The sequence below is a fragment of the Schistocerca serialis genome, chromosome 3 (assembly GCF_023864345.2).
Source record: "Schistocerca serialis cubense isolate TAMUIC-IGC-003099 chromosome 3, iqSchSeri2.2, whole genome shotgun sequence".
Lineage (NCBI taxonomy): Eukaryota > Metazoa > Arthropoda > Insecta > Orthoptera > Acrididae > Schistocerca > Schistocerca serialis.
Window position 1 is genome coordinate 46,158,689 of NC_064640.1, and position 25,722 is coordinate 46,184,410.

General features: G+C 39.1%; 1 protein-coding gene across 5 annotated transcripts in view; it reads left to right on the forward strand.

The window, feature by feature from the left end:
* LOC126469697 (WD repeat-containing protein 7) overlaps positions 1-18,407 on the forward strand; it is a 385,995-nt gene extending 367,588 nt beyond the window's left edge. For all 5 annotated transcript variants that reach the window (XM_050096866.1, XM_050096868.1, XM_050096869.1 and 2 more), the window contains 2 exons: positions 3,749-3,853; positions 16,112-18,407. In XM_050096866.1, the coding sequence (XP_049952823.1) occupies positions 3,749-3,853; positions 16,112-16,294 (288 nt within the window). In that variant the 3' untranslated portion in view covers positions 16,295-18,407. The remainder of the gene's footprint in view (positions 1-3,748; positions 3,854-16,111) is intronic.
* Positions 18,408-25,722: the final 7,315 nt, after the last annotated feature.

A 25,722-nucleotide genomic window follows, 5' to 3' on the forward strand; every position in this document is an offset into this window, starting at 1 on the left:
ACACAGCTCACGGCAAATTGTACATGATACTGTGACATATACTTCTAGAAGAGTACCTTGTATTAGGCTCAAGGTTCTGCATAAATTACACTATAAAACAAGACAAGGAAGAAGGCTCTATCCAAGAAGCTGCATAAATTTCACTATAAAACAAGACAAGGAAGAAGGCTCTATCCAAGAAGAAAGATTTCAAGACTTCAGATATCTAGACATGTTAACCACTCCATGAAAGAAGAGTTATGCATGATAAAAATTGAAAGATGGGGGTAATTTGTGTTGAGTATACTAGAAATAGATCCCTGAAGAATACTATTAACAATTTTAGAGCCGAAAAGAAAAAAGTTTTCAGAACCAGGTGAGATTCCTTTCAATGCCTTAATTGATCAAATAGAGATGTATCTCTGTGAACTGTAGAAGTGCCACATGTAAGGAAAAAACTACACCTAAGAAAAATAATTAAGTGGTGATTATTAATAAAGGGCAGGTCAAGGATATAATTATACCCAAATCCTACATACTCATTTGTCTCATAAATGTTCAGGGTAAGATATTTGATAATCTGTTTGACATAATATTGCCAAACTGTGGGGTACCACATTCTGTGTGCCCTGACCAGTATGGCTATAGCAGAGGAAGATCAGCAGAAGATCCAATAAATAAGGGTATCTTACTGGCAATGGACAACACTACAAATCTAGCCATAACAATTTTTAATGTATGTGTATTTGAAAGCTTCCGGTCACTGGTATTCTTCAGCTGACCGAGTCGGAGTGTTCAGAGGTGCTGTACTACTGCCCAAGGCACTATTGCCATGGAAGATAGCCAGTGTCGAACCTTTGCCATGGAAGACACCCAGTGTCAAACCAGAGTTTGGGGTGTAGCATGGAGCCCATACTATAAAATTTACAGGACAGTAATAACATTAGTGGAGCAGTGCTATTAAGCTGTTCTCTGTAAGCTGCGACTCAAGAAGAATTGTGAAAGACAGTTGTAGTGCTTAGATTGCACCCTTTAAGTTTGTGGAACTACTCCAAATTCATTGTCAAAGCGTTAAGCTAATGTTAGCATCACAAAAAATGTTGTACCCTTTGTCAGTTGGCAAGTTGTCAAGACATCCTGTTATAAGTTGCTGATGTGATGATTACATCAAGTATAGTAATGAGATATCTATGTGTGTTCGTATAGGAATGCTGTAACTTCCCATGGCATATAGGATAAGCAAGCAGAAAAAGTGAAAGACAGTGCATCAAATTATTAAAATTACAATGGGACAGTTTCAACTCTCCTAAAAGCTGTTGGCTAAACCGACAGTCTATATTTAATGCCCAGAATGAACGTTTCACTCTGTAACAGACTGTGTGCTGTTTTGGAATTTTCTGGCTGTTCAAAACTGTGTGTCAGACTGAAACACAAGCTGGGAATCTTGCCTTTAGCAGAAAATGCTCTTACTGAGGGCTGAGCTATTCAGACACCCACAACCTTTTCATGATGACAGAAGTGAAGCTGTGAGGGCATCTAAGAGCATTTCCTATTGAAGACAAGGTTTGAGGTTCAAGTCACACAGTTTTTATCTGCAAGGAAGTATATTGGTTACTGTTGTGCCATGTATTTTGAATGTATAAGCCTGTGGATGTGTTCTACTGAGGTTGACGGGCTTCTTGTCCACAATACTGATGCATTGTTAGTTATTCTGGGAACCTAAAAAGTGGGAAATGAAACGCCCTATGGGCTAGAGAAAGATAATCAAATGCAATTGTACAGTTCTTGGAACTGAGGCTAATATGGAGAAAAAATTTTATCTCATTTTGAAACTGTGGAAAATTGACTGGGATGTTTCCAACAGTGGTATAACATCATCATAACAACATATAATTTCCTCCTCAACTTGGGGAATTGGGGGGGATTTAAGACTCTAATTTTTTAAAAATTAGATGATAACACTATCACCCTGAGAACTATACCTATGGAGCACATTATTGCTAAATACCGAAGCAGCCATTTGGACCCTTCCTTGTGAAAGAGCAGAGGAAATACGCACTGAAACAGCCAGGATACTGTGCAGAGCAAAACCACCAGTTTGCAAAGTGAAGAAAGAAGAGGTACAAGCTATTCAGAACCTTAAAGCTGACAAAAGTATATTGGTACTGCCTGCCAAAAAGGGAAATGCTACCATCGTAATGAAGACCGAAGATAATGAGAGTAGACCCAGGACCTCTTAGATCCAACAATGTACCAAAAACTAAGCGCAGATCTGACACTGCATATCATACGGAATACGAAATGGTTAATCATAATCACTGACAAAGGAAATAGTCCAGAAGACTGCCTGTCGCATTTGAGTGAGTGATTTCAGAAATGTGGTTTCTGTGGTTCAGTGAACCACTGTATCAATTAACGTGTTGGAATTGCTGCTGAAATGCTTTCATGTGTCTGAGGCTTACTGCACATTAAGGCTGTCTCTAGCACAAAAAGGAGTGCACAATGCTGCAACCAAAATTTTTGATCACTTGCCCAGTGATACAAAATGTCTATTAGTAGAAGTTTTAATGACAGTTGTATTTTCAGTCGGGTAACGTACCAGTAGTATTTTAATGTAGTAGAAAAAATTCCTTCTTTTTAAAAAATAATGTGTAGCCAGTAATAAAAATTATTATAAAAGTAGTGGTTCAGTACAGTTGTGTGGGATTGTAGGGCCTCTTTAGTTATCAAGAATGTAGGCTGTAATTATTACAGAATAAATAAATAAATTATGAAGAAAAAGTTTTCAAGTGAACAGCCAGATCATTGTCAGATATGAATACTATTTTGAAAACAATGAATGTACCTGCGTGACATGATGTTCTCTCCATTTGCATGATAACTTTTCCTTCCTACTATACGACATGAGAAACTGAGGTGTCTTAACAAATAAACAAATAAGTTTATGAGCTTGCTTCCACTCATAAAACAAGGCTTTTGGCATCATGATTCAGTGAATAGAAGATTGATTTGTTGTACTGGCATGTTCAAGTGTTGCCCTGAAATTCCTATGACATTTTTCTGGATAAAATAGGTCATTTGTTGCATGCCATATCAGTAAACCCAAAAACCAGCAACATTGCTGCAATAATGAAAACATTTGTTACGTCCAGTATATCTGAACTTAGTGGAATGGCTTCTGTGAACATGGGGCACTGTAATACCAGGAAGTGGTCTACATGCAGTTGGTTGCCTGGGTTAAATGTAAGAGAGGGCCTGATGGTGCTAATCTTACCAGGGTAAACAAATCAATAAATAAAAAGTAAACTTAGTTGTATATCTGGTGTTTTTGGAGTGTACAACAAAAGGAATCCAGACTTGACAACAAATAGTGTATGTAATTATCTCACTTCCAGAAATTCCATAAAAGTCACCCTTTTTTATCAGTAGAAGATGATATATGTAGCTCTGACTCTCAAGTATAAGTAGGAAACAAAGTTGTAATATAATTTTCAATGTGTGTTCTAATTATGCTAGCACATTGGTCACTGTATCTATTTTCTAGTGCCTGAAATAAATAAAAAATGACAAGGAGAGCGAAGAGGGTAGAAAGATGCCTCATTGTATCCTGTAATTTGTCTGTAAATCATTCTATCCATACGACCAAAACGTTGCAAGAATTTCCACCTATTGTACTCTTATTAAAACTGTTTCAGTTGAAACTCACAGAGATTAAAATTACTTACTTTTGCTGCATTCTTTTGTTGCCTGAATATTCTTCATTTCACAGATGATTCCAGCTCATGGAGCAGCAGTTACTGCCAACACATTCTCACCAGATGGAAAATACTTAGCCACCTACAGTTGCAGTGAGAACAGGCTTTCATTTTGGCAGGTATATTGCACAGTTGATTACATTAGTTTAGTTGTAACTTTAGTAAGAAATGGAAGTAATTATTTATTCATGTCATCAGATAACATTTCCAATGAAACCCCCAAGACTTCAGTTTTTCACTTAAATCATTTTCATTCTCATAATCAGTTATTTTGCGTTTGAAGCTGAAACATAAGAACTGATGCAAGATATAGCCATGAAGACTGTGACAGCTACTTTGTACACTGACCAAGGGGAACCAGACTTTGTTTTGGTTTAATTTTATTGACAGTATCTTCATTAAAATAAACACCTTCCAACAGTCTGTGTATTTCCCAAATTATATTTACATGGTCGCACTGTGAACTGTGCCTACACTATTGGTGTTAAGTTTCATATTATTGAAAGCTATGTTTGTTTTTCTTTCAAACAACAAATTAATTTGTGAATATGGCTACAATTTTACCTTTTTCTTGTAAATAGAGATGAGTTAGTCATTCCTACCCAGCACCTTTTACAACTTACAATAATAGAAATTCTTCTATGGAGTAGGACAAGACGTCAAGGAGAAACTTTTTCAATTTCTTTTCAGGTTTCACTTTTCTGTCTGTCAGACATTTTGTATCACTGGGCAAGTGATCAAAAATTTTGGTTGTAGCGTTGTGCACTCCTTTTTGTGCTAGAGACAGCCTTAATGTGCAGTAATAAATGTCTTTTTTACTTCTGGTATTATAATTATGTACAGTATTGTTCCTTTTGAACTGCAGCTGATTATTTACAACAAACTTCAGTGGGACAGTGAAGACTTTTATTTTTATATGAATTAACTCAGAACATTATTCTGTAAGACATTATTGAATGAAAATATGTGAAATACGTCAACTTACTGATTTTTATCTCCTCAGTATTTGCCATGATTCAAAGTGCACATGTGGCTGAACTAAGTTGTTCTAGAAGTTTCAAAATGTATTCTTTCCTGTTTAAATTCTCATCAGTATTGCCAGCTGAAATTTTTGAAGTTTCCACTCTGTTGTTTCCTCATGATGTGTTACACTTATCATTGGTATAGTACTTGGAGGTGTACAGAACTGGACATGTTGCGTCTTTTTGAAACTGAATGGGAGATCATTAGCAGAAAATAAGTCATCGATACTTTAAGAACATTGTTTACCATTTCACCTGTTGCTGCATTTATGCTTGGATTGATTACAACACTAGTGTCATTCACAAAAATAATTACTTCTGCTTGTTGTATATTAGATGGAAGATCATTTACATGTATGAGGAACAACAGCGGACCCAAGGTTGAGTCTTGAGGAACCACATCTGTGATTTCTCCCACCAGTCAGAAGAATCTCCCCCCCCCCCCCCCCATCCGATTACGTTGGTTGAATTACTAAGGACAACTTTCTGCATTCTTTTAGTTAGATGTGACAGTATCCGCCATACCATCAGTTGCATAAAACTTTAATTTACCTCAGAGAATATTGTGATTCACATGTTCAGATGCGTTAGGTCAGAGAAAATACCAACTAATGCTATTTTGTTTCTTAATGCTTGTGAAATTTGGTGAGTGAACGTGTGAATGGCTCTCTGAGCAACTATTTTGAAATCCAAACTGCGATCATTACAATTAATCATGCAAATCATCCATGGAATGTGAGCACGACTAACTCTGATTCTTCATAGACATCTACAAACAAACTCCACTATCAGTTGTCGATGCGGTCCATGGAGGAGGGTACTGTGAACAATGGCAAGTCATTTCCTTTCCTGTTGCACTCGCAAATAGAAGAAAGGAAAAATGACTATCTTAAAACCTCCATATGAGCTCTAATTTCCTGCATCTTGTCTTCTTCGTACGTACGCGAATTGTGTGTTGGTGGCAGTAGAATCATTCTGGAGTTGTGTTTTGCATTTGAGTTCATGAATCATCTCCGTAATACTTGCTTGCTGATCTAACCTACAGGTAACAGATCCAATTGTTTCAATGTCTTCCTTTAATCTGACGCATGGGGATTCCAAACACTCGAACAGTACTCAAGGATGGGTCACACTAGCATTCTGTCTCCCTTATGGATAAGCTACATTTTTCAAAAATTCTTCCAATAAAATGAGGTCAAACATTCGCCATTCCTACCACAAAGCTGATGACATTATACCACTTCATATTGCCTTGCAGTGCTACACCAAGATATTTAATTGGTGTGACTGTGTGAAGCATCTCTCTATTAATGCTGTGTTCAAATGTCACAGGATTGTTTTTCCTACTCATCAACATTCAGTTACATTTTTCTACATTTAGAGCAATCCACCATTTATCACACCAACTAGAAATTCTGTCTTAAGTCATCTTATATACTGCTAGAGTCACTCAATGACAACATCTTCTCATACACCACAGTGTCATCAGCAGACTACCGTAAAGTGCTGTTCACCCTAACCTTGTCTCTGTTGAACACCTGTCATCAAGGACAACAAAATGGGTTCTGTTACTTAAAAAAATCTCTGAGCCACTCACATATCTGAGAACCTAACCTGTATGCTGGGACCTTCATCAGCACACTGCAGTGGGGCACCATGTCAAATGCTTTCCGGAAATCTAGGGATGTGGAATCTACGTTTTGTGCTTCATCCATGGTTTGTAGGATATCATGTGAGAAAAGGGCAAGCTGAGTTTCACAGGAGCGATGCTTCCTTTGTGTAGTGCACCCTTGATCTATCAAAGGGAATCCTACCACACTCCACCCTATAATGCAGGTCCAGAAATCTACAGCCATGACCATCACATTATTGACGGAGCCTCTCATTGACAGCCCCTCTTAGTTCCAAAACAAAGGATCCCGATCGACTCTGCATACAATGCTGCAAGTTGTGAACTTCACTTGAACCATACAGGTGAGGTCAACAGTCTTCAGCACATCTGTCAGCCTCCCATAGCCTCAGAACCCAAGTGTCAGGTGTCATTGGTTCCTACACAAGCAACAACTTGCCGACTGCTGCACCCTGCACTCTTGATAGGCAGGGATAGGACCACCTCTACATCTTGGATGAGGTTCACCAAGTGCACATTGGAATTCCTTCTGACCCTGGGCACTATTCCTCCCCCCCCCCCCCCCCCACCCCCCCCACCCCCCCACCCTGTGTGTCTGCTCAGAGCCTGCTGAAGGAGCAGCTATCAGCCTATTTACAGAGTGAATGGGTGAGGCCAATTGGCCAGCCTCCAATTGACTCTCCGCTTTGAGTGATGAGACCATGCAACAATTGCCACTGTCCCTGCAGTGTGCACAGATCCTCTGCATCGGGTACACTGGAAGGTGCCTTGACAGCAGAGCCTATGGGTGAAACAAGTGACACCTGAGGTGCTCCATGTGACATGCCAACCTGCAGACATCTGACAGTGGCTCTTCAGCTGTTCACAAACTGAGGCCAACTGCTTTTGCATCCGCGCGCACTCGCACACTTTCACTATCCGTCCTACAACTACCAGCTTGAGAATTAAAATATGAAGCCAAACAAAAAAGCTAAATACATGACTAGATAATCTCCTAGTGCTTCACCAATGGAGGCTACTAGCTGGCTGAGCTGTGGCCAGCAGTTTCTGGCCATTCAAAATAAACAAATGCATGACTACTGCACTACAGAATGTGCAAATGTACACATTACCATTACTAAAATGCAATACTCTACCTCTCAAATACAAAAATATGCAATAAATTTTAGAATTAAACTTCACAAGCACACAAAAATGCACAAAGAATTTACGAATTAAATGTAGACTCAGATGGAAAGCTAAATGTGTGACTTACTAGTCTCCTGGCACTTCACCATCAAAGGCTGATTAATTATACGACAAAGATAGTCTCCTATACTAGATAGATCAGTGTCCCAAGAAAACCTCTTTCATGGAGTCTGTTGGCTACTATACCAGTAATATAATATCTGTGTATGTACCTGGCAAATATGCTGCCAATCTAGTTCACGGGTTGATTGTTTCATCAGGGTTTAGTGAATATTCATTTAATGATGATCTTTTCTCTCACTGGCATACTATGTGTAGACCAAGCTCTGTTCAAAGACTGTGAGCCTATTGTTCATGGTAAAAGATTACCCACATGTTATTCCTTTTATTTCAAATAATCTGTTGATGACTACCAAGTTTTTTGTGTGAATTCCATTGTATATGATCAGCTTGCAATATACTATAGCACATTGTTGTGGACCATCCCCATTCCTCAAGTTTTATTCACTTGGGCAGTGAAAGCAATCATTGATACATAATTTGCCAAGTTTGTGATAGTATAATGTGAAATATACCTGTTGTGATCCATTTTTGTGTGTAAACCCCAGAATCAAGATTCTTGTTGATGAGGAGGGAATGCCTGTTTTATTAAACACTGAGAAAGAAGAGCAGTGTTTATATCACATCAGGAGCAGTAATTATCATTTTCTTGTGTATTTCCTAAAAGTTAAATGCATGCAGCCATAGTTAATCAACGTAAAGAAGTATCATGTACCTGGTGCTGCTTACGTGACATTCCTCTCCAAGTATTACACCACTAAATCTTTTGATGTATCCACAATTTTCTTTGGGATTTTCTCCACTTGTTAAAGGCCTGAGTCCCGTGTGAAGAATGCTTTCACCTCTTCAGCAGCTGGAATACTTCAGAAGGTGAGAAGTTGCTTATCACAGCTCATTCTCTACTTCTTGTTTCTTGTTACTCCCCCTCCATCCACTAGGCCACCAAAATTTATGTTCATTATTTTCATATAGTTACAATATGTAGGCTCCCAGGATATACTTCCATTACTCCCACTACTGTGTATGTAGATTATCTGCAGATTCTGGCCACTGAAATATAAATTGACACATTTGGTCCCACAAGTGTTTTGTTGGGAGAAGGTCCATTGAATTTGAAAGCCAATGCAAGCTGTCACACCCTGCTGATTATGTCAGGCTTCTGTCAACTGATATTTCATGAATTACCCACAGACACTAGAATGTTTCTTGAGTCATAACTAATGGTGTCTACACTGTAACCTACAACTGCAAAATCAATATTTCACTGTAAGAGATGGTCCAGGTTGTCAAAGCGATACTAAATTGTGGTGTATCAATTTTTGTAGATTAGCGTTGTTCAAGAATTAAATGAGTGCTATGTAATGTCATTTGTGTCTCCATTGCTTGTGTGTTTGGCACCATGAAGGATTGTTTTTCTTTGAATTGGTGTCGAAAGCATCCTGTTAAACTGACATCATGTTTGAAGTCGAACTTTGTTCACTTAGCTTCTAATGACGCTTTAGGACACAGGAAGAGAACAATGCAGAAGAATTACTTAAGGAATATCAGCTATTCACATCTCTTTCCAGTCTGTAGTGTGGGGATGGGCAATTGAACCATGCTAATTTAATGTATGGTTTTCATCAGTCCGAGTTACAATATAACATATCACTGTGTCCCGAGATGAAGGTAATGGAATTACAGGTCCTAACACTGTGTTGCAAGGACAGTTCCTACCTGCAAAACTGAGAGAAATTGGTGTTGGAGGAAGATCCTTTTGCCAAAGTTGATTGTTGTTCTCGGATTCATTCTCAGCTGTTAGGTGGTCATCTTTGCCCTTGGCCACAATTCAACCATGATTGTTTCAGGTGGACGGATAATGGATTATCAAGTGCACGCAAAAGACTGCACAAATGAGTTTAAGTGGAACATTACATGATCAGTATCTTTGATGGTTGGAGTAGCATAGGGATAGACCAAGATATTTTGTGGGCTGTCTGGGCAATAGAAAAAAATAGAAAAATTCTTAAGAAAATATGGTAAGGAAAATAGGGATAATATTCATAGTACTTAATCGCAGCTAACAATTAAATATAGTCAGAGCCTTCCTTCATTCATCACTTGCAATTGAATGAATTATTCGCTATCGATTCATCTGGTGAAAACTGACCCGAAGCTCATGTTAAGTCTCTCCTAGTTCGTACCTTGGTCCAGCTGTAACCTCACCCTCCCCCCACCTGCTTCAACTCACCCATGTTAACCATCCAAGAATTCCTCTCTCTCAACCTTGCCTCACTTTTCTCATGACACAAACCTCTTGATGGAGGAAAGAAAAGCCATCAGCAGTCTCAAAATATGCCACAACCTGATAATCATCCCTGTGGATAAAAGCTCCACCACTCTTCTAGTGAACTTCAGTGAGTTTGGTTGAAAATTTCGACTCGCTGTCTATCACCTCTACTTGTAAGCCTTGCTCTATAGGTAGTACTGCAGAAGCCCTGTGTGACCTCAAATTTGTAGGCACACATGCTTTTGTATCATGTGCGCACTGTTGATGGGTGTAGAATACACTAATGCGTTTAAATGTATCCATAGCCAGAAATCTAACAGATTAAGTTCTGGTGAATGGTACAGCTGTGGTACCTGACCACCCCTTCCAACCACTCACTGATTAAACAATTGTCATAGGTGTAGTCGTACAAGGCACAGAAAATGGTGGTACCCCACTATCCATAAACAACATTCTTTGTCTTTGTGCAAATTGTGAGTAATTTGCCACATAGATGACATAATTCTTCCTTGTGGCTCAGTGGCCTGGTGCAAGTCTTTAAATTGGATGTCATTTCAGCATCTTGTGTGTATACCTAATGTACCCCAGTAATCCTACTGGGGAATGGGGACCTACAGTTTAACATCAAATCTGAACTGAATTTGAGCCAAATGTCATTTCTGGTGAATCTTCACAGAACTGACTGATTGAAGAGCATCTGTTAGTTTGTCTGGTAATGTTTATGGCTCTATGAGTCTGTCACCGAAGATTTGCTTCCCACATATTCATACTAAGTGAACCTGGTGCTTTGCTTCCACTCATGTATTTGCATATCCCCAAACATGGTTATTGTAATAATTTATGGTCCCACTGTTTATGCACCCTGCATCATCTGTTAAAAAAAAAAAAAAACTGCACACTGTTAATTGTGGACCTTGTCCTCACAAATGTACCATGTCTGCAAGTCACTGTAACAACCTGCTGAACCTTTTTTTTTTCAGATGGAATGTGACAGAGAGGAGGATATTCTTTGGTGCACATGACATGTACCAGTTGATTAATGCCACAAACCCGTAACAAAGTACTGCATCTGCCATTTCCTGTGTAGAATAATAGGACTCCATTTCACTGTTTATGTTGTTCACATTCCATGGATTGACTTATTGTGATGCCAGCACAAGCCTGTAACAATACACATGGAATGGCTTGTGTAGGAGACAGTTGTAAGAGCTATGTATGACAACAAGAAGACTAACTACAGAGACAAACACAGCCAATAAAAAATGAGCAATTAACATCAAAAGAACCACTGCATACTGACCATCCTCACCCTCGTGCATCGACCTGTTTATGGACCAGGTAGAGCATCTTAACTAACCAAGATCTTAAATCACCACACTGTTGCAAGTTTATTGGTGGTGGTGTACTGGATTCAGGACTAAGACATTAAATCTCATTCCTCCACAGCCTTAAAATCTATTTTCCATTTCATCTGAGCTTCAGCTCAGCCTGATGTCGGGCTTGGTGGAGTAGTGGTAAAGAGCATGTCTGAAAACTCAGAGATTGTTTGATTGAATTGCATTTGAACCACAGAAACTTTCCAGTATGTCTTTAACTTAGCCTTAACCTCTCAGTTATCTGAAAATTCACCAGGAATGATATGGTTAAGGACACACAAGTGTTACATTTCTTACTTAGCCACTCCACAACATGTGCTTTATTCATTCCTCCTTCCATTCTGGTGGAAGATGTAGAAGATTAAGCAGCCCGTTATTCAGGGTGAACCTAAATTTCACCAACAAAATTTCAGAAGTTGTTCAGGAATATGTTCAGAGTATTTTGGAACAAGGAACCCGTGGTCTCTTGTGGTCTTTCAGAGTAACCATGTAATTACAATTTATTCAGTATGTTAACCTATTTACACTTGTTTCTGTAAAAATAAACAAAACATACAATTCAAAACACAGAGTAAATGAAACAACCATTATACAGTTGCAAAAGTACTATGATTTGTGATCGCTCAGGTTTTCTTGGCATGATTGATTGATGGTGTGCTTCTGGGTGTTCAGTTGAGTTTTCTCACACAGAAGTTAGACTACTGACCCAGTCATTGTGCTATTATGTGTAATCACTGTCTGGACTCCAATCAGACTGCAGGTAAACATAACAATGCAAGTCAGGCACCTAAGGAAGATGACTGGGTTGGTTGTCAAAATATTGTGCATAAGATAGAACTGAAAATTCAGTTGAACGCCCAGAAGTACACCATTACTGTGCTGTGGTTGCTGTTGCTGCGAGAACGGCTCAGCCCACCAAGATTTTGCTGCTCTTCTTTTGCGTTTGATGAAACCATAAATGAGGTTCATATTAGCCAACTCTTTATTATTAAACCTGTCCATAAGCTGTGCATCACTGTTAACATAAAACAGACATCATCATCATCATCATCATCATTTAAGACTGATTATGCCTTTCAGCGTTCAGTCTGGAGCATAGTCCCCCTTATAAAATTCCTCCATGCTAACATTGGTGCCTCTTCTGATGTTAAGCCTATTACTTCAAAATCATTCTTTACCGAATCCAGGTACCTTCTCCTTGGTCTACCCCGACTCCTCCTACCCCCTACTGCTGAACCCATGAGTCTCTTGGGTAACCTTGCTTCTCCCATGCGTGTAACATGACCCCACCATCTAAGCCTGTTCGCCCTGACTGCTACATCTATAGAGTAGCAAGTACTATCTTGCCTATATCTAAAACAGACATGGCCAGAAAATCAAACACGAGACAGAACTGAGTGGTGCTGTATATAAGCTTGAGGGCAAAAAGTAATGTGAGCTTACTCTTCTTGATCTGCAAGGTGCATAATAATAAAGTGTGTCAGCTTCAGAATAGATTGCTTATGATAATTTTTCCAGAAATAAATACAGCTGAACTGGTATTACATCTTGAAAAATATTAAGCAAACAAATACACTCGGTATATTAATTTTGAGATGATGTATGAAATTTCAATTGCCTTCCTATCACATTACAACTCAGTTAAAATTATTACAAAGTTATAACTCTCTCTCTTTTGCTGGCATTCAATTGAAAGAGTTGCACCAGGTGCACACACATATGTACTTGCATGTTTTCCATTCTCCAGCCCTTGCTTATGTTCTCATTTACTGCTTAACACCTCAAATATATGGTAAGTAGTTATCTTCACTCATTTTGTTTTCATTATTATACCCAAAATGTTCCTAACTTGCTTTTTTGTGTGCTGTGTTCAGTAAAGAACAGGGCTGATTTTTCGTATTAAGGGAAGAGTGGTGGAGGGTAGTTTGTGATGGCAGCACAGGAGGTTAGGTCTATTGCAGAAGATATGAGATCAGCATGCTGACATTTTTTAATGTGTGCAATGCTCGTTGGACAGCTGTGAGCACATCATCTTCACTCTACTGTGGTGTGTGAAGGAGAGGGTGAATAAATTGTGCATAGGATGGCAGAAGTTAATGAAGATGGCCAGTACTATCTTGCCTAATGACACAATTGCAAGTTCAGCACGTAAAGCCATGTGGCACATACCCAGCAGTGCTCACTTGCATGTAGGATGTGATGTCCCAGAGTGTGAGCAGGCTTTATATGCTTCCTTTACTTACAACTATAATTCATGTTGTCATGACATAGCTAACTGGCTGTTTCCTTAGCTGCATAGTAAGGCCATGTCACCATTGAGTCACAGTCAGTGAGTGCTGTCTCACATGGAACGAGAGAGGGAGCTGCTGGCTGGCTGAGTTAGCTGAACTGTGTGGTGGAGAATGAGTGGCACTTGCAAAGCTTTGCAATGCTGATGTAGTGATTGTGTTGGGAGCAAAATGTATTAAAAATTTGAAGGTGAAGAAAAACATTAAAGACTAATAATGCACTGGATGCATAACTTCAAGCCAGCTTGATAAAAATGAGAGAAATTTCGAACTGTGATCAATGGTTCAGTGTTTCGTGATTAGCACTGGAGCTATACTTGGTGAAATAGGAGAGCTGATACTTTGATATTGGGAGGAGAATCTGACAGAGCACTAAAAGATCTAAATCAGCAGCTTTCTGTCTGGCCATGACAAAACTATTCCATCTGGTGTGCAAGATGTATGGGGGTCCTCCGTCTTCAAGAAGAATGTAATAATTCCAATTCCAAAGAAAGCAGGTAGTGATTTGTGTGAATATTACTGAACTATCAGTTTAAAAAGTCATGGTTGCAAAATACTATGCAAACATACATTTATAGGATTTGTAGACTGAAAGAAAGCTTTTGACAATGTTTACTGGAATACACTTTTTGAAACTCTGAACGTAGCAGGGCAAGAAAACAGGGAGCAAAAGTCTATTTACAACTTGTACAGAAACCGTACAGCTGTTGAGGGGGGAGGGGTTATGAAAGGGAAGTACTGGTTGAGAAGGGGGAGAGACAGAGATTGCTGCTGATCTCCAATGTTAGTCAGTATGTACACTGAGCAAGCAGTCAAGGAAAGAAAAGAAAAATGTGGAAAAGGAATTAAAGTTCAGGGAGAGGAAATAAAAACTTTGGGGTTTGCTGATGATATTGAAATTCTGTCAGAGACAACAAAGGACACTGGAAAGCAGTTGAATGGAATGGGCTGTGTCTTGAAAGAATAATATAAGATCAACATTAGCAAAACTAAAACAAAGGTAATGACATGTAGTCATATTAAATCAGGAAATACTGAGGGAATTAGATTAGGAAATGAGACACCAAAGTAGTATTTGAGTTTAGCTATTTGGGCAGCAGAAAACTGATGACTGAAGTAGAAAGGGTAGACTGGCGATGGCAAGAAAAGTGATTTTGAAGAACAGAAATTTGTTAACATCGAATATAGATTTAAGTATTAGGAAGTCTTTTCTGAAGTTGTTTGTCTGGAGTGTAACCATGCATTGAAGTGAAACATGTATGATGAACAGTTCAAACAAGAAGAGAATAGAAACTTTGGAATGTGGTGTTTCAGAAGAATGCTGAAGACTGGATTGCTAGAAAGTGTAACTGATGAGGAATTACCACATAGAATTGGGTAGAAAAGATATATGTTGCACAACTTTATTAAAAATAAGGGATTAGTTGGTAGGAGACACATTCTGAAACATCAAGGGATCTCCAGTTTAATACTGGTGGGAAGTGGCGGCGGGGAGATGCAGGAGGTGGGGGTATAAATCATAGAGGAAGAAAAAAGGATGAACAAAGTAAGTGGGTTCAAAAATTATATAGGTTGTAGTAGTTATTCAGAGATGAAGAGGCTTGTGTAGGATAGAGTAGCATGGAGAGCTGCAGTAAACTAGTCTTTACACTGAAGACCACAACAACACTAAAATACCAGTAGGCATCTTCTCATATACCTTCCATGAATCAGTATGACAAGTGACTGTTAGCTGAGTATTTTGGTTAGTTGTTGATGAAAATATTTTAATTGTCATGTTTCCTTAAGCTTGCAGTTTTTTACTTGGGGAAGACAACTGTGGAATGGCACCAGATGTTGAAGCTAGCATTTGGAGATAACACTTCAGGTCAGACATAGATGTATGACTGGTATAAGCATTTCAGAAATGGGCAAACATTGACTATTGATGATGACAGTTAAAGTTAGTCATTAGCTGAAGGAATTGGTGAAGTTTGTGACACATCTGCTTCAAGACAGTTACAAGTAACATTGCCTGCAGTTATATAGGGACCTTAAACAACTACTTCAAGTTGGTTCAGACTTTCTTTCAAAGGTTGTCACTGGTGACAAAAATTGGGTTTATGGCTATGATCCTTATATAATCAGCTATATTGGACTCTCATCGCTGGGGTGAGGGGGTGGGGCAGGGGGGAGGGGGGAGACCTTGATAAGTGGGTAACTTTTTTAAGTACATGTTGATCATTTTATTAGTATATCAACAACATTTTATACTGATAGGTTCATTGAGTATGGGAGCCGTACGAAAATGCTCCATGAGCTCAAATGGATCCCCTTCCGAATTGACCCATATTTGTGTAACATGAACTTCTTTGTTAATTTGGCAATCTCTCATCATACTTACATGTGATAGCTTTACCTTGATTGGCACTAGCTCCACACATCTTTATATCTACCGTAACAGTACAAGGAGTTATGTTTCTGTTACATATTTGTCCATTATAAAGTTGTTTATGGAAAGATATGTTCAGAAACTAAATACATATCATTTGCTTTCTGTTACAGACTTCAACAGGTATTTTTGGACTGGGAAATTCACAGACCCGATGTGTGAAATCATATTCGACAGCACCAATACCAGATGTTTCGCGCCTGAACCCAATGCGATTAGCTAAACTAGTGTGGATAAATAATCGCACAGTGTCCCTGATGCTTGCAGATGGATCTGAAACAAGATTCAATGTCTAAAAATTTGTTTACTCAGTATATTTTATGAATGGAAAAGAATATTGGGTTCTTTATGAAAAGATCTTTTAGAATGGAGTTTGTGACTGGAGATTATTAGTGGAAGCTTTGTTTGGCTTTTTAATAGCTAAACTGTGCATGAAATATTTCAAACACAAGTTTGTGTATTGAATGTTGAATTATAGCTTCGATCTTGCAATAGCCTGTATGGATTTTTAAATTTGTGCCAATTTGAAATTATTGATCACAAATCCATTCTTTAAAATCTTTATTAACAGAGTTGTAATGTTCACTCCACCCACAACATGCTGTGATAAGTTCATTGTTATAAAGTAATATATTGTTGTACAAAGTTCTGCTGTTAAATTCCATTTGTGAATAGATGCATTTAAACATTGGTTTTCAGCTCAGATTGTGTGATCTCTCTCTCTCTCTCTCTCTCTCTCTCTCTCTCTCTCTCTCTCTCTCTCACACACACACACACACACACACACACACACACACACACACACACACACACACACACTCACACTCTGTCACACACACACACACACACACACACACACACACACACACACACACACACACAAACAAACAAACCATATGGTACAATGTTCTGTTTTCCAGCTTTGTTTGTAATAATCATACTAGGATTGGCTTTTTTCCAGTAGAAAAAGCAACACTGATTATCAGTTTGTTTTTCATGTATTTATCTTCTGGAGCTTCAGCCATGTTGACCAGGATCCAGCATGATCAAATATGTGGAAGGCCAATATTCTTTGCTAATAATATGACAACATTGTTTTGTCTTGATCTGTGAGGCTTGAAACTTACTGTTAAGAAATTCTTGTGTTCGAACTCGTACCTGAAACTCATTGTACTTTGGTGATACAAAGTTTATGACTATGAAGATTAATGATAAAACAATGTAAATAATTCAAATTGAGAATTAATTCAGCATAATGTACTTTGAGAAGTGCTACATGAGATCTCTTTATCATCTGGTCCGAGATTACAATACATTAATTCGATGACTGATTTTACTGTTATACAGTAATTCTAAGGCATTGCATAGCACTTTAGTTATGTGGTGCTGTTGTCCATCAGTATATCATACAATATAAATCTGTTGTTTCATAATTCACAGCTTTCAAATCAACATGTTGCATAAAGGTATTGGTGAATGTGTGTTTAAGTATGCATTTCAGAAGTGTCCCTGTACATTCCACAAATTGAATATTAGTCCCATTAATTTCAAAGTGAAATTTTTTAATAATAGTTAATTCACTGTAAGTAACTTAAAAAGAAAATGAGGATACAAACTATCCCTAGTTCAGTTTTTGTGAGACGCACAGGCACATGCAATCCCCATTACTATTTTATGTTGTAGGTTAACAGATATTAGTAAACATCACAGAAAAAGACAGCTTGTTGTGCTGGAAATTGTCAGCTATATTTTATTATTTTCACCTAGCTATTGTATTAACATTTATATATTAATTTAAAATTATCGTTGCCTTGTGTTCCACTGAGAGAGTTGTCATTTGCACAGCTTATGATAATCATTACAGAAGAGTGTTTTGCAAATAAGACTTGCATATTCCAACATAATTTTGTCATTTCCCCATGCAAGTCATTTTTCCTAATTTTATTCTTGAGTATTTATTACTGTCTGTCTGTTAAAACATATCTGCACGTACTAAAAAAGAAAAAATTAAGGTTTTGATGGCACATAATTGGATTTGCAAATAACTGGTAATTACTGGTTTGTTTTAGGTGTATATCACTTGACTGATGAGTGTGTGTGTGTGTGTGTGTGTGTGTGTGTGTGTGTGTGTGTGTGTGTGTGTGTGTGTGTGTGTGTGTGTACACGTAAGTGATTGTTGTGAAAATATTTCTTGACCAGTTGTGTTCCATTACTTCATCATCAGATTTTTGTTAAGTTATATTTTTACTGTCTGTAAGTGGTGGTGTTAGAAATGTTGCAGTGTGATTGTGTGAAACAGTTTGTTGTTGATGCAATGAGTTACCAAATTGTTGACAATAATATGTACTTAGATGTTCATTGGGTTTATGCCCTTATGTATCCCAAAATATTAAAAAAAAAATCCCTCAAGTCTGTAGTCTTTCTTTTTTTGTTCCATGTAAAGGTCACTTTCTGCAAATTTTCTTTTTTATCTTTCACCATCAAAAACAGCTAATTCTAGATCATATTCTGCAGACTTAGTGCCAATTGTTACATACACTAACACATTATGTGGGTTGATATTTTCCATTATTTATTCAAAAGGACAAGGCTGGATCTTCATCTCACAATCTGACCTTGCTGCAGCCACCCACGAGATGATATCGTTAATTACTGTAAATAAAGTTGATATTTATATGAGGCAAACAACTGTATGATCACAATTTGCAGTGGTCACACTAAGATATGAGTACACTGGAGGTCAATGTAGTTTTGTTCAAGATTGAATTCCTACTTACCTTGTAAACTGACAGTGTCTGTGTTTTAATTTGTCAGTAAAGTAGACGCTGTAACTGCTCATCAAAAACTGTGGAAGTGATTTAATCAGGTGATTGTGTGAGTTCTGTATAGGGTTATAATATGTATTTGGATAAACACACAGATGTCATACACCTTTCCTCGCAGAACTGGACTGTTGTGTATCTATATAACAATACCATCATTGGTCTACATTTGCCTTTCATCCCTGTGTAATAAGTAATGATTTTGTCCCACCACACTACTGCTGACCAGACAGGGATCATCTCGTGCATTAACACTTTAAAGCAAGAACCATTCAGTACATGGAGCAAACAGCTCTTTCACAAACTTTAAACACTGTTTGCTTTGGATGCTCTCAGCATGTCATTGCTCACAGTCTGTTGTTATTGTGGTCATTATCCCCATCGTTGGTTTGATGCCGGTTTGCATATGAGAGAATTGTGTGTACAATGGAAAAATGATGTGGTAGTGTCTTGTCTTTCACATTTTAATACTGAAGCTGTTAAAAATTATCCAGATCACTCCTGAATGTAGCAACACTGTTGCCATAGCAGTCTCTTCCACTTCTGCCAACTAAGACTTCTGGAAGTTCTGCTGCCCTCTTCCAGGATGAAGCATGTTCACAATCCAGTTCCCCTTAATCTCTATCTCTTCACTGCAAGCAGCTTGTGAATACTATGCAGACTTAGTACTCACTGTTACACAGACCACAAACTGCACTGATCAGTCTGTATATGTGTCACTTCTTAGACATCACAATCTACTGTAATAAATACATCCTATTGTGGATGTGAACCCGAAGTTTCACAGTATGATGGAAAAATAACAACAAAACAAATGCTTATATTAAAAATCTGGCAGGGCGGGGGGGCAGTCAGAACCCTTAAGGCAGTGCTCCCCCTTTTCCTAACTGTGGCAAGAAAACTGGCTAAAACTTTCAGTTAAAAGGGAAGCTTGCAATTTAATGTGAAATTCAAACACATCTATTTGAAAGTTTATCATCTTACATTGAAGAGAGTAACGAGACAGTGGCTGGCTGATATAGTTTCACAGATTTGGCTTCACCTATTTGAATGAGAGAGAACTTTTATCAGAATTTTACAAGTTACTGTGAAAGTCAAAGTCAGCCTCAGGATTTTATACCATGCGAGTTTAGTGAATGACATGAAGATGTATCATGTGAAACATTAAATAAATGGCAGTTGGATTCCGGCCTGGTACAAGTTCAGTCTTGCTGCTTGTTTACTCACATGGCTTCTCATCTGCAAAACTAAGTGTTGGTCACTGATAATTACTTTTAGGCTTGGTTTCCTTTCACATGGCTTCTCATCTGCAAAACTAAGTGTTGGTCACTGATAATTACTTTTAGGCTTGGTTTCCTTGGATCTGTAGCCATATCAGAGCTCACAGAGGAACATATGTGCTTTTAATGGAAGGTAACAATTTGAAGCTGTGGGACAGCATTGGTTTTAAAGTCTGATGATTGTTCATTGCCCCACTCAACAAGGGCTAGCTGAGCATTTTTGTGAGTAACTAGAAAGTAGCCAGAACTTATTACCTGTGATCTGTTGTTCACTTGCTGACATCTAAACTACTGTCCTAAAAAATAATAGACTATTGTTTCAAGAAAAATGAAAAGGACATGCACTTAAATCTGCATTCAGGTGACAAAATTCTTCATTTGGATTAACAAGACAACTCCTCCTCGTCCTATGAACTATATACCGAATCGAAATTTCAGAGATTCAGGCAAGTCATTTCACATATTTTTAAAGTTGGCATCTTGCTCCTCTTGGAAAAGAAAAGCTATGAAACTTCCTCAGTACCATACAATGAATTAAAATCTCCACTGGTAAATTCAAAATAAGCTTTCTTGCCATAAAATGACAAAATTCTAGTAAAGTTCCAGTTGCTACATGGTATGTTATTCAGGTGGCACACAATAAACATGCAAAGTTCCCACAATCTAAGATGCAGTTACTTGAAATTCACTTTACAGTTCCATACCATTATTGCTCTCAAAATTCCAGTTACTAAATCCTTTTGAGATAATAGAGGTTCTTCCCATGATACAACACATTACTCTTACAGTTATCCGAGTGATACAGAATTGTGTACATACTGACAGTTGCAAACACAGACTGTTTCACTGAGACCCCCTAACGGAGACTGATGTGCCTTCCTGCAGCCATCCTATAGATATGCCTGCAGGGTTCGTACATTTCTTAAAAGTGCTTAAAAGTACTTAATTTTTATACTGTGGTATAAAAATCTTTATAGGTGCTTATTTTATCTTTTTTTAATTGTGGTCCTAATAACTCCTTATTTTTGTCTTGGCATTTGTATTCAAACTTAAAAAATTGATTAACTTGTCAAAGTTAAAAACATGAAAAAAAGACTGCACATGTAGGTTATGAGGGTTGCTCAGCTGCATGACATGTAGGGCAAGAGGGGTAAGGCTATCCCTCCCTCAGGCATGTAGAATAGTATAAGGGGGTTTGTTTGTACTGTTGCCCCGGATGATGATTACACGAATATTTTGTCAGGATTTGTAAGCGGTGGGTCCTTGAGGAACGGCAATATGCAAACATGAGAAGTAAGTTTAAACAGGTTCATTAACAAAGGCTGATTGTAAAATACACTCACTACGCGTACCCATCATCACTGTGTCTGACATCCAAATTACAGTCGTATCGAAAGGCTCCACGGTAAGCTAAGAAAAGAGACATATTTGTGCCCGAGGCCGCACTAGTTAATACTGCAAGCTGCGGACGGCGGGCAGTGGCGTACTCTGCACTGCAGTGCAGCCAGACGCACGTCTACTGACAAAGCAAATTGGCAGCATTCCAGACGGGTCGGCTGGCGAGCACATGTTACATACAGTACGGTTGCACGCAATCCGTAGACCCGTACATCACTCTCCCCAGAGAAAAAGAGCAACCATAAATGGCTCAAAATGACCTCCTGGGTGTTATGAATCTATTTCGCCATTTGTGGCATCAGAAGGCATTGCAACCTGTATTTCATTTGGAGACACAGTAACGTTCGGTACAGAGAAGCATACCTTCAGGATGACAATTGTAAGCATGACAAATGCTGTTGACAAGACAAATTAATAAAAGCAATAAAAACACAATACTGACAATCAAGTGTGCATTAACGTTACTGGATGGATCGAAGGACTTAATTCTATTTGCTGCTTCAATGAAGTTTAACTCATTATTGGAGGAAATTACCTTTTCATGGATATCCGTAATTAAATTACTGTCTTCAGAAAAACTCAATAAGGAACGCATTCCATATGTTAATACACTCCTGGAAATGGAAAAAAGAACACATTGACACCGGTGTGTCAGACCCACCATACTTGCTCCGGACACTGCGAGAGGGCTGTACAAGCAATGATCACATGCACGGCACAGCGGACACACCAGGAACCGCGGTGTTGGCCGTCGAATGGTGCTAGCTGCACAGCATTTGTGCACCGCCGCCGTCAGTGTCAGCCAGTTTGCCGTGGCAGACGGAGCTCCATCGCAGTCTTTAACACTGGTAGCATGCCGCGACAGCGTGGACGTGAACCGTATGTGCAGTTGAAGGACTTTGAGCGAGGGCGTATAGTGGGCATGCGGGAGGCCGGGTGGACGTACCGCCGAATCGCTCAACACGTGGGGCGTGAGGTCTCCACAGTACATCGATGTTGTCGCCAGTGGTCGGCGGAAGGTGCACGTGCCCGTCGACCTGGGACCGGACCGCAGCGACGCACGGATGCACGCCAAGACCGTAGGATCCTACGCAGTGCCGTAGGGGACCGCACCGCCACTTCCCAGCAAATTAGGGACACTGTTGCTCCTGGGGTATCGGCGAGGACCTTTCGCAACCGTCTCCATGAAGCTGGGCTACGGTCCCGCACACCGTTAGGCCGTCTTCCGCTCACGCCCCAACATCGTGCAGCCCGCCTCCAGTGGTGTCGCGACAGGCGTGAATGGAGGGACGAATGGAGACGTGTCGTCTTCAGCGATGAGAGTCGCTTCTGCCTTGGTGCCAATGATGGTCGTATGCGTGTTTGGCGCCGTGCAGGTGAGCGCCACAATCAGGACTGCATACGACCGAGGCACACAGGGCCAACACCCGGCATCATGGTGTGGGGAGCGATCTCCTACACTGGCCGTACACCACTGGTGATCGTCGAGGGGACACTGAATAGTGCACGGTACATCCAAACCGTCATCGAACCCATCGTTCTACCATTCCTAGACCGGCAAGGGAACTTGCTGTTCCAACAGGACAATGCACGTCCGCATGTATCCCGTGCCACCCAACGTGCTCTAGAAGGTGTAAGTCAACTACCCTGGCCAGCAAGATCTCTGGATCTGTCCCCCATTGAGCATGTTTGGGACTGGATGAAGCATCGTCTCACGCGGTCTGACGTCCAGCACGAACGCTGGTCCAACTGAGGCGCCAGGTGGAAATGGCATGGCAAGCCGTTCCACAGGACTACATCCAGCATCTCTACGATCGTCTCCATGGGAGAATAGCAGCCTGCATTGCCGCGAAAGGTGGATATACACTGTACTAGTGCCGACATTGTGCATGCTCTGTTACCTGTGTCTATGTGCCTGTGGTACTGTCAGTGTGATCATGTGATGTATCTGACCCCAGGAATGTGTCAATAAAGTTTCCCCTTCCTGGGACAATGAATTCACGGTGTTCTTATTTCAATTTCCAGGAGTGTATGTATGAATCATTGTAATAAACAGATAACATTCTCATTAATGGCAAATGTCCAGTTGCATGAAATGTAATTGGCAATACACTAGGCATATCAAATAGTTCACATGATAAATCACAATGTGTGGCATTCATGATTAATCCACTATTATTCAATTTGAGTGTAAAGGGTAGCTCAGGTGTATCATAATTTTTACATGTAAATGTGACATCAAGGGTGGAGTTAAATGAAAAAATTATACCTTCAGAACATAGTTTAAGGAATGGATGATAAAGATGCGTTAAAATTCTAGGGCAATCATCTCTTGTGGGATGATTCACAAACAATTCTTCCTCACAGCTGTACACTCTACTGTCTAAGAATACTGCCGATTCAGGGCAAATTAACTTATGACTACGTTTACACATATGCTAATCATTTTCATTTAGGGACACAAAATATCTTCGATCCTTGCTGATCAGTAGATAATCATTCAGTATGTACTTTACGTGAATACCTGCCTGTCTCCATTTCACAGGGTAAGTATACATTTTAAAATTATGCTTTGATCTAGCAATGGTTATAGAAACAATAACAGTTGATTAATCTTCAATCATTAAAGAGTGTATGGTGGTTAACTTATAGCAAAAGTATAAATTATGAGCTTTAACAGGGTACATCATAGTATAGGTTGCATCTAGCTTTCTTTCAATTGATGGTAGGATCTGTAAAAATTGTTCTGGATGTAGTAGTACATTGCTCAAACAATCATTTGGACTACTTCCTAAGGCTGTTCTTAAGTTAAGGGCATCCATTCTAGCATTTGATAAACTATCAGTAATCCTTAACAATAGAGTATTTAAATCTAAGTGAGCACTCACAGCATTTAATCTTTGGAATAATTCTTGGATATTTGCATTCGTTTTATGTTAGATAAATTGCGTTACAATCTCTTCAATGAAAACTGTATGGTTAGTAATGGTTATTTGCATATTCTTTAATACAATAATTTCATTAGAGAGGTTAGTTGAATCTGTACTGGACTGTTGTTCAAGAGCTAATATTTTGCCTTTAACTTCCAGTAGATCTTGACTAGTTAAAGTACCAAATGCAGTACGAAGGATACTCCCTCCAAAATCAAACCAGGCATGTTTGCGCCTAATTAAAGTTTTGTGTGGCAAAAGCTTTAAAAAAACAGTAAATCTCTTGTTCATTATTAGCAAATGTAGACTCTATCTGCATTTTGGCTATGATCCAGTTATTATACCAAAATGTACCCATATCCAAAATTGTATCATTACCCTTAACAGAATGAATTAGATCAATTTGCTTCTTTACAGAATTGAACTGTTGCTGGATTTCACTCAGATTGTACTTGAGGACAAGTTTTGCATTAGTAGTTGAAACTACCATGTCTGATCGTAGTTCAAACAAAACACCTGTACTCTGTGGTACTATTACTACAGCATTAGTAGCATACGCTATCATAGCAAACATTAGAATAAAAATGAACATGGTTAATTAGTTCTAAATAGTATATTTGACAGTGAACATAAAATAAATGAGTTTCTTGTGGTAGCCTGTGGAATAAAAGGTTTAGTTTCATTGTGCACACATGCAATAGCTTCAATACTAAATTTTCACAACACATTCACATGAACACATGGCTGAAATAAACACATGGATTGCAAACTCACACACTACACACGTTTACACAGATTGTACGGGTGTCTGGAACAGGATCGTTCGGAACATGGCGATGCCTCAGCCTCAAAGTCTGGGCAGCGACCGCGCGATTCTCGCTTCCCGTGTTTGAGAACAGCAGGTCTGCCTCTCGGTCAGTCCTTGTCGTCTTGTGATGCTACAGGAAATCGACCCAGAAATGGCTTTACACGATTGGCATGAACGACAATCGAACGAAATGGCAGTTGGCGCTTAAGAGTGACTGGCGACAACAACTCCAAGATTGGATATGGTCCTTTCCAAAACTACTGAAATTTTTTGACTTGACTCTTCTTTAACAACACATTGCTCAGATACACAAGATCAACTTGATACTGTGGCGCTGCTGCTTGGTGGTCATGTTGTCTTGTTCGCTGAAGAAAGGATTGACGATCTCGCTGTTTCACTCCCCTCCGTGCTTCCTTTAGTTTGCGTGCTAGATCCCTTATGTGTTCATTGCTGATTCCGGCAGCAGATTGTGCAAAGTCCAAGGGT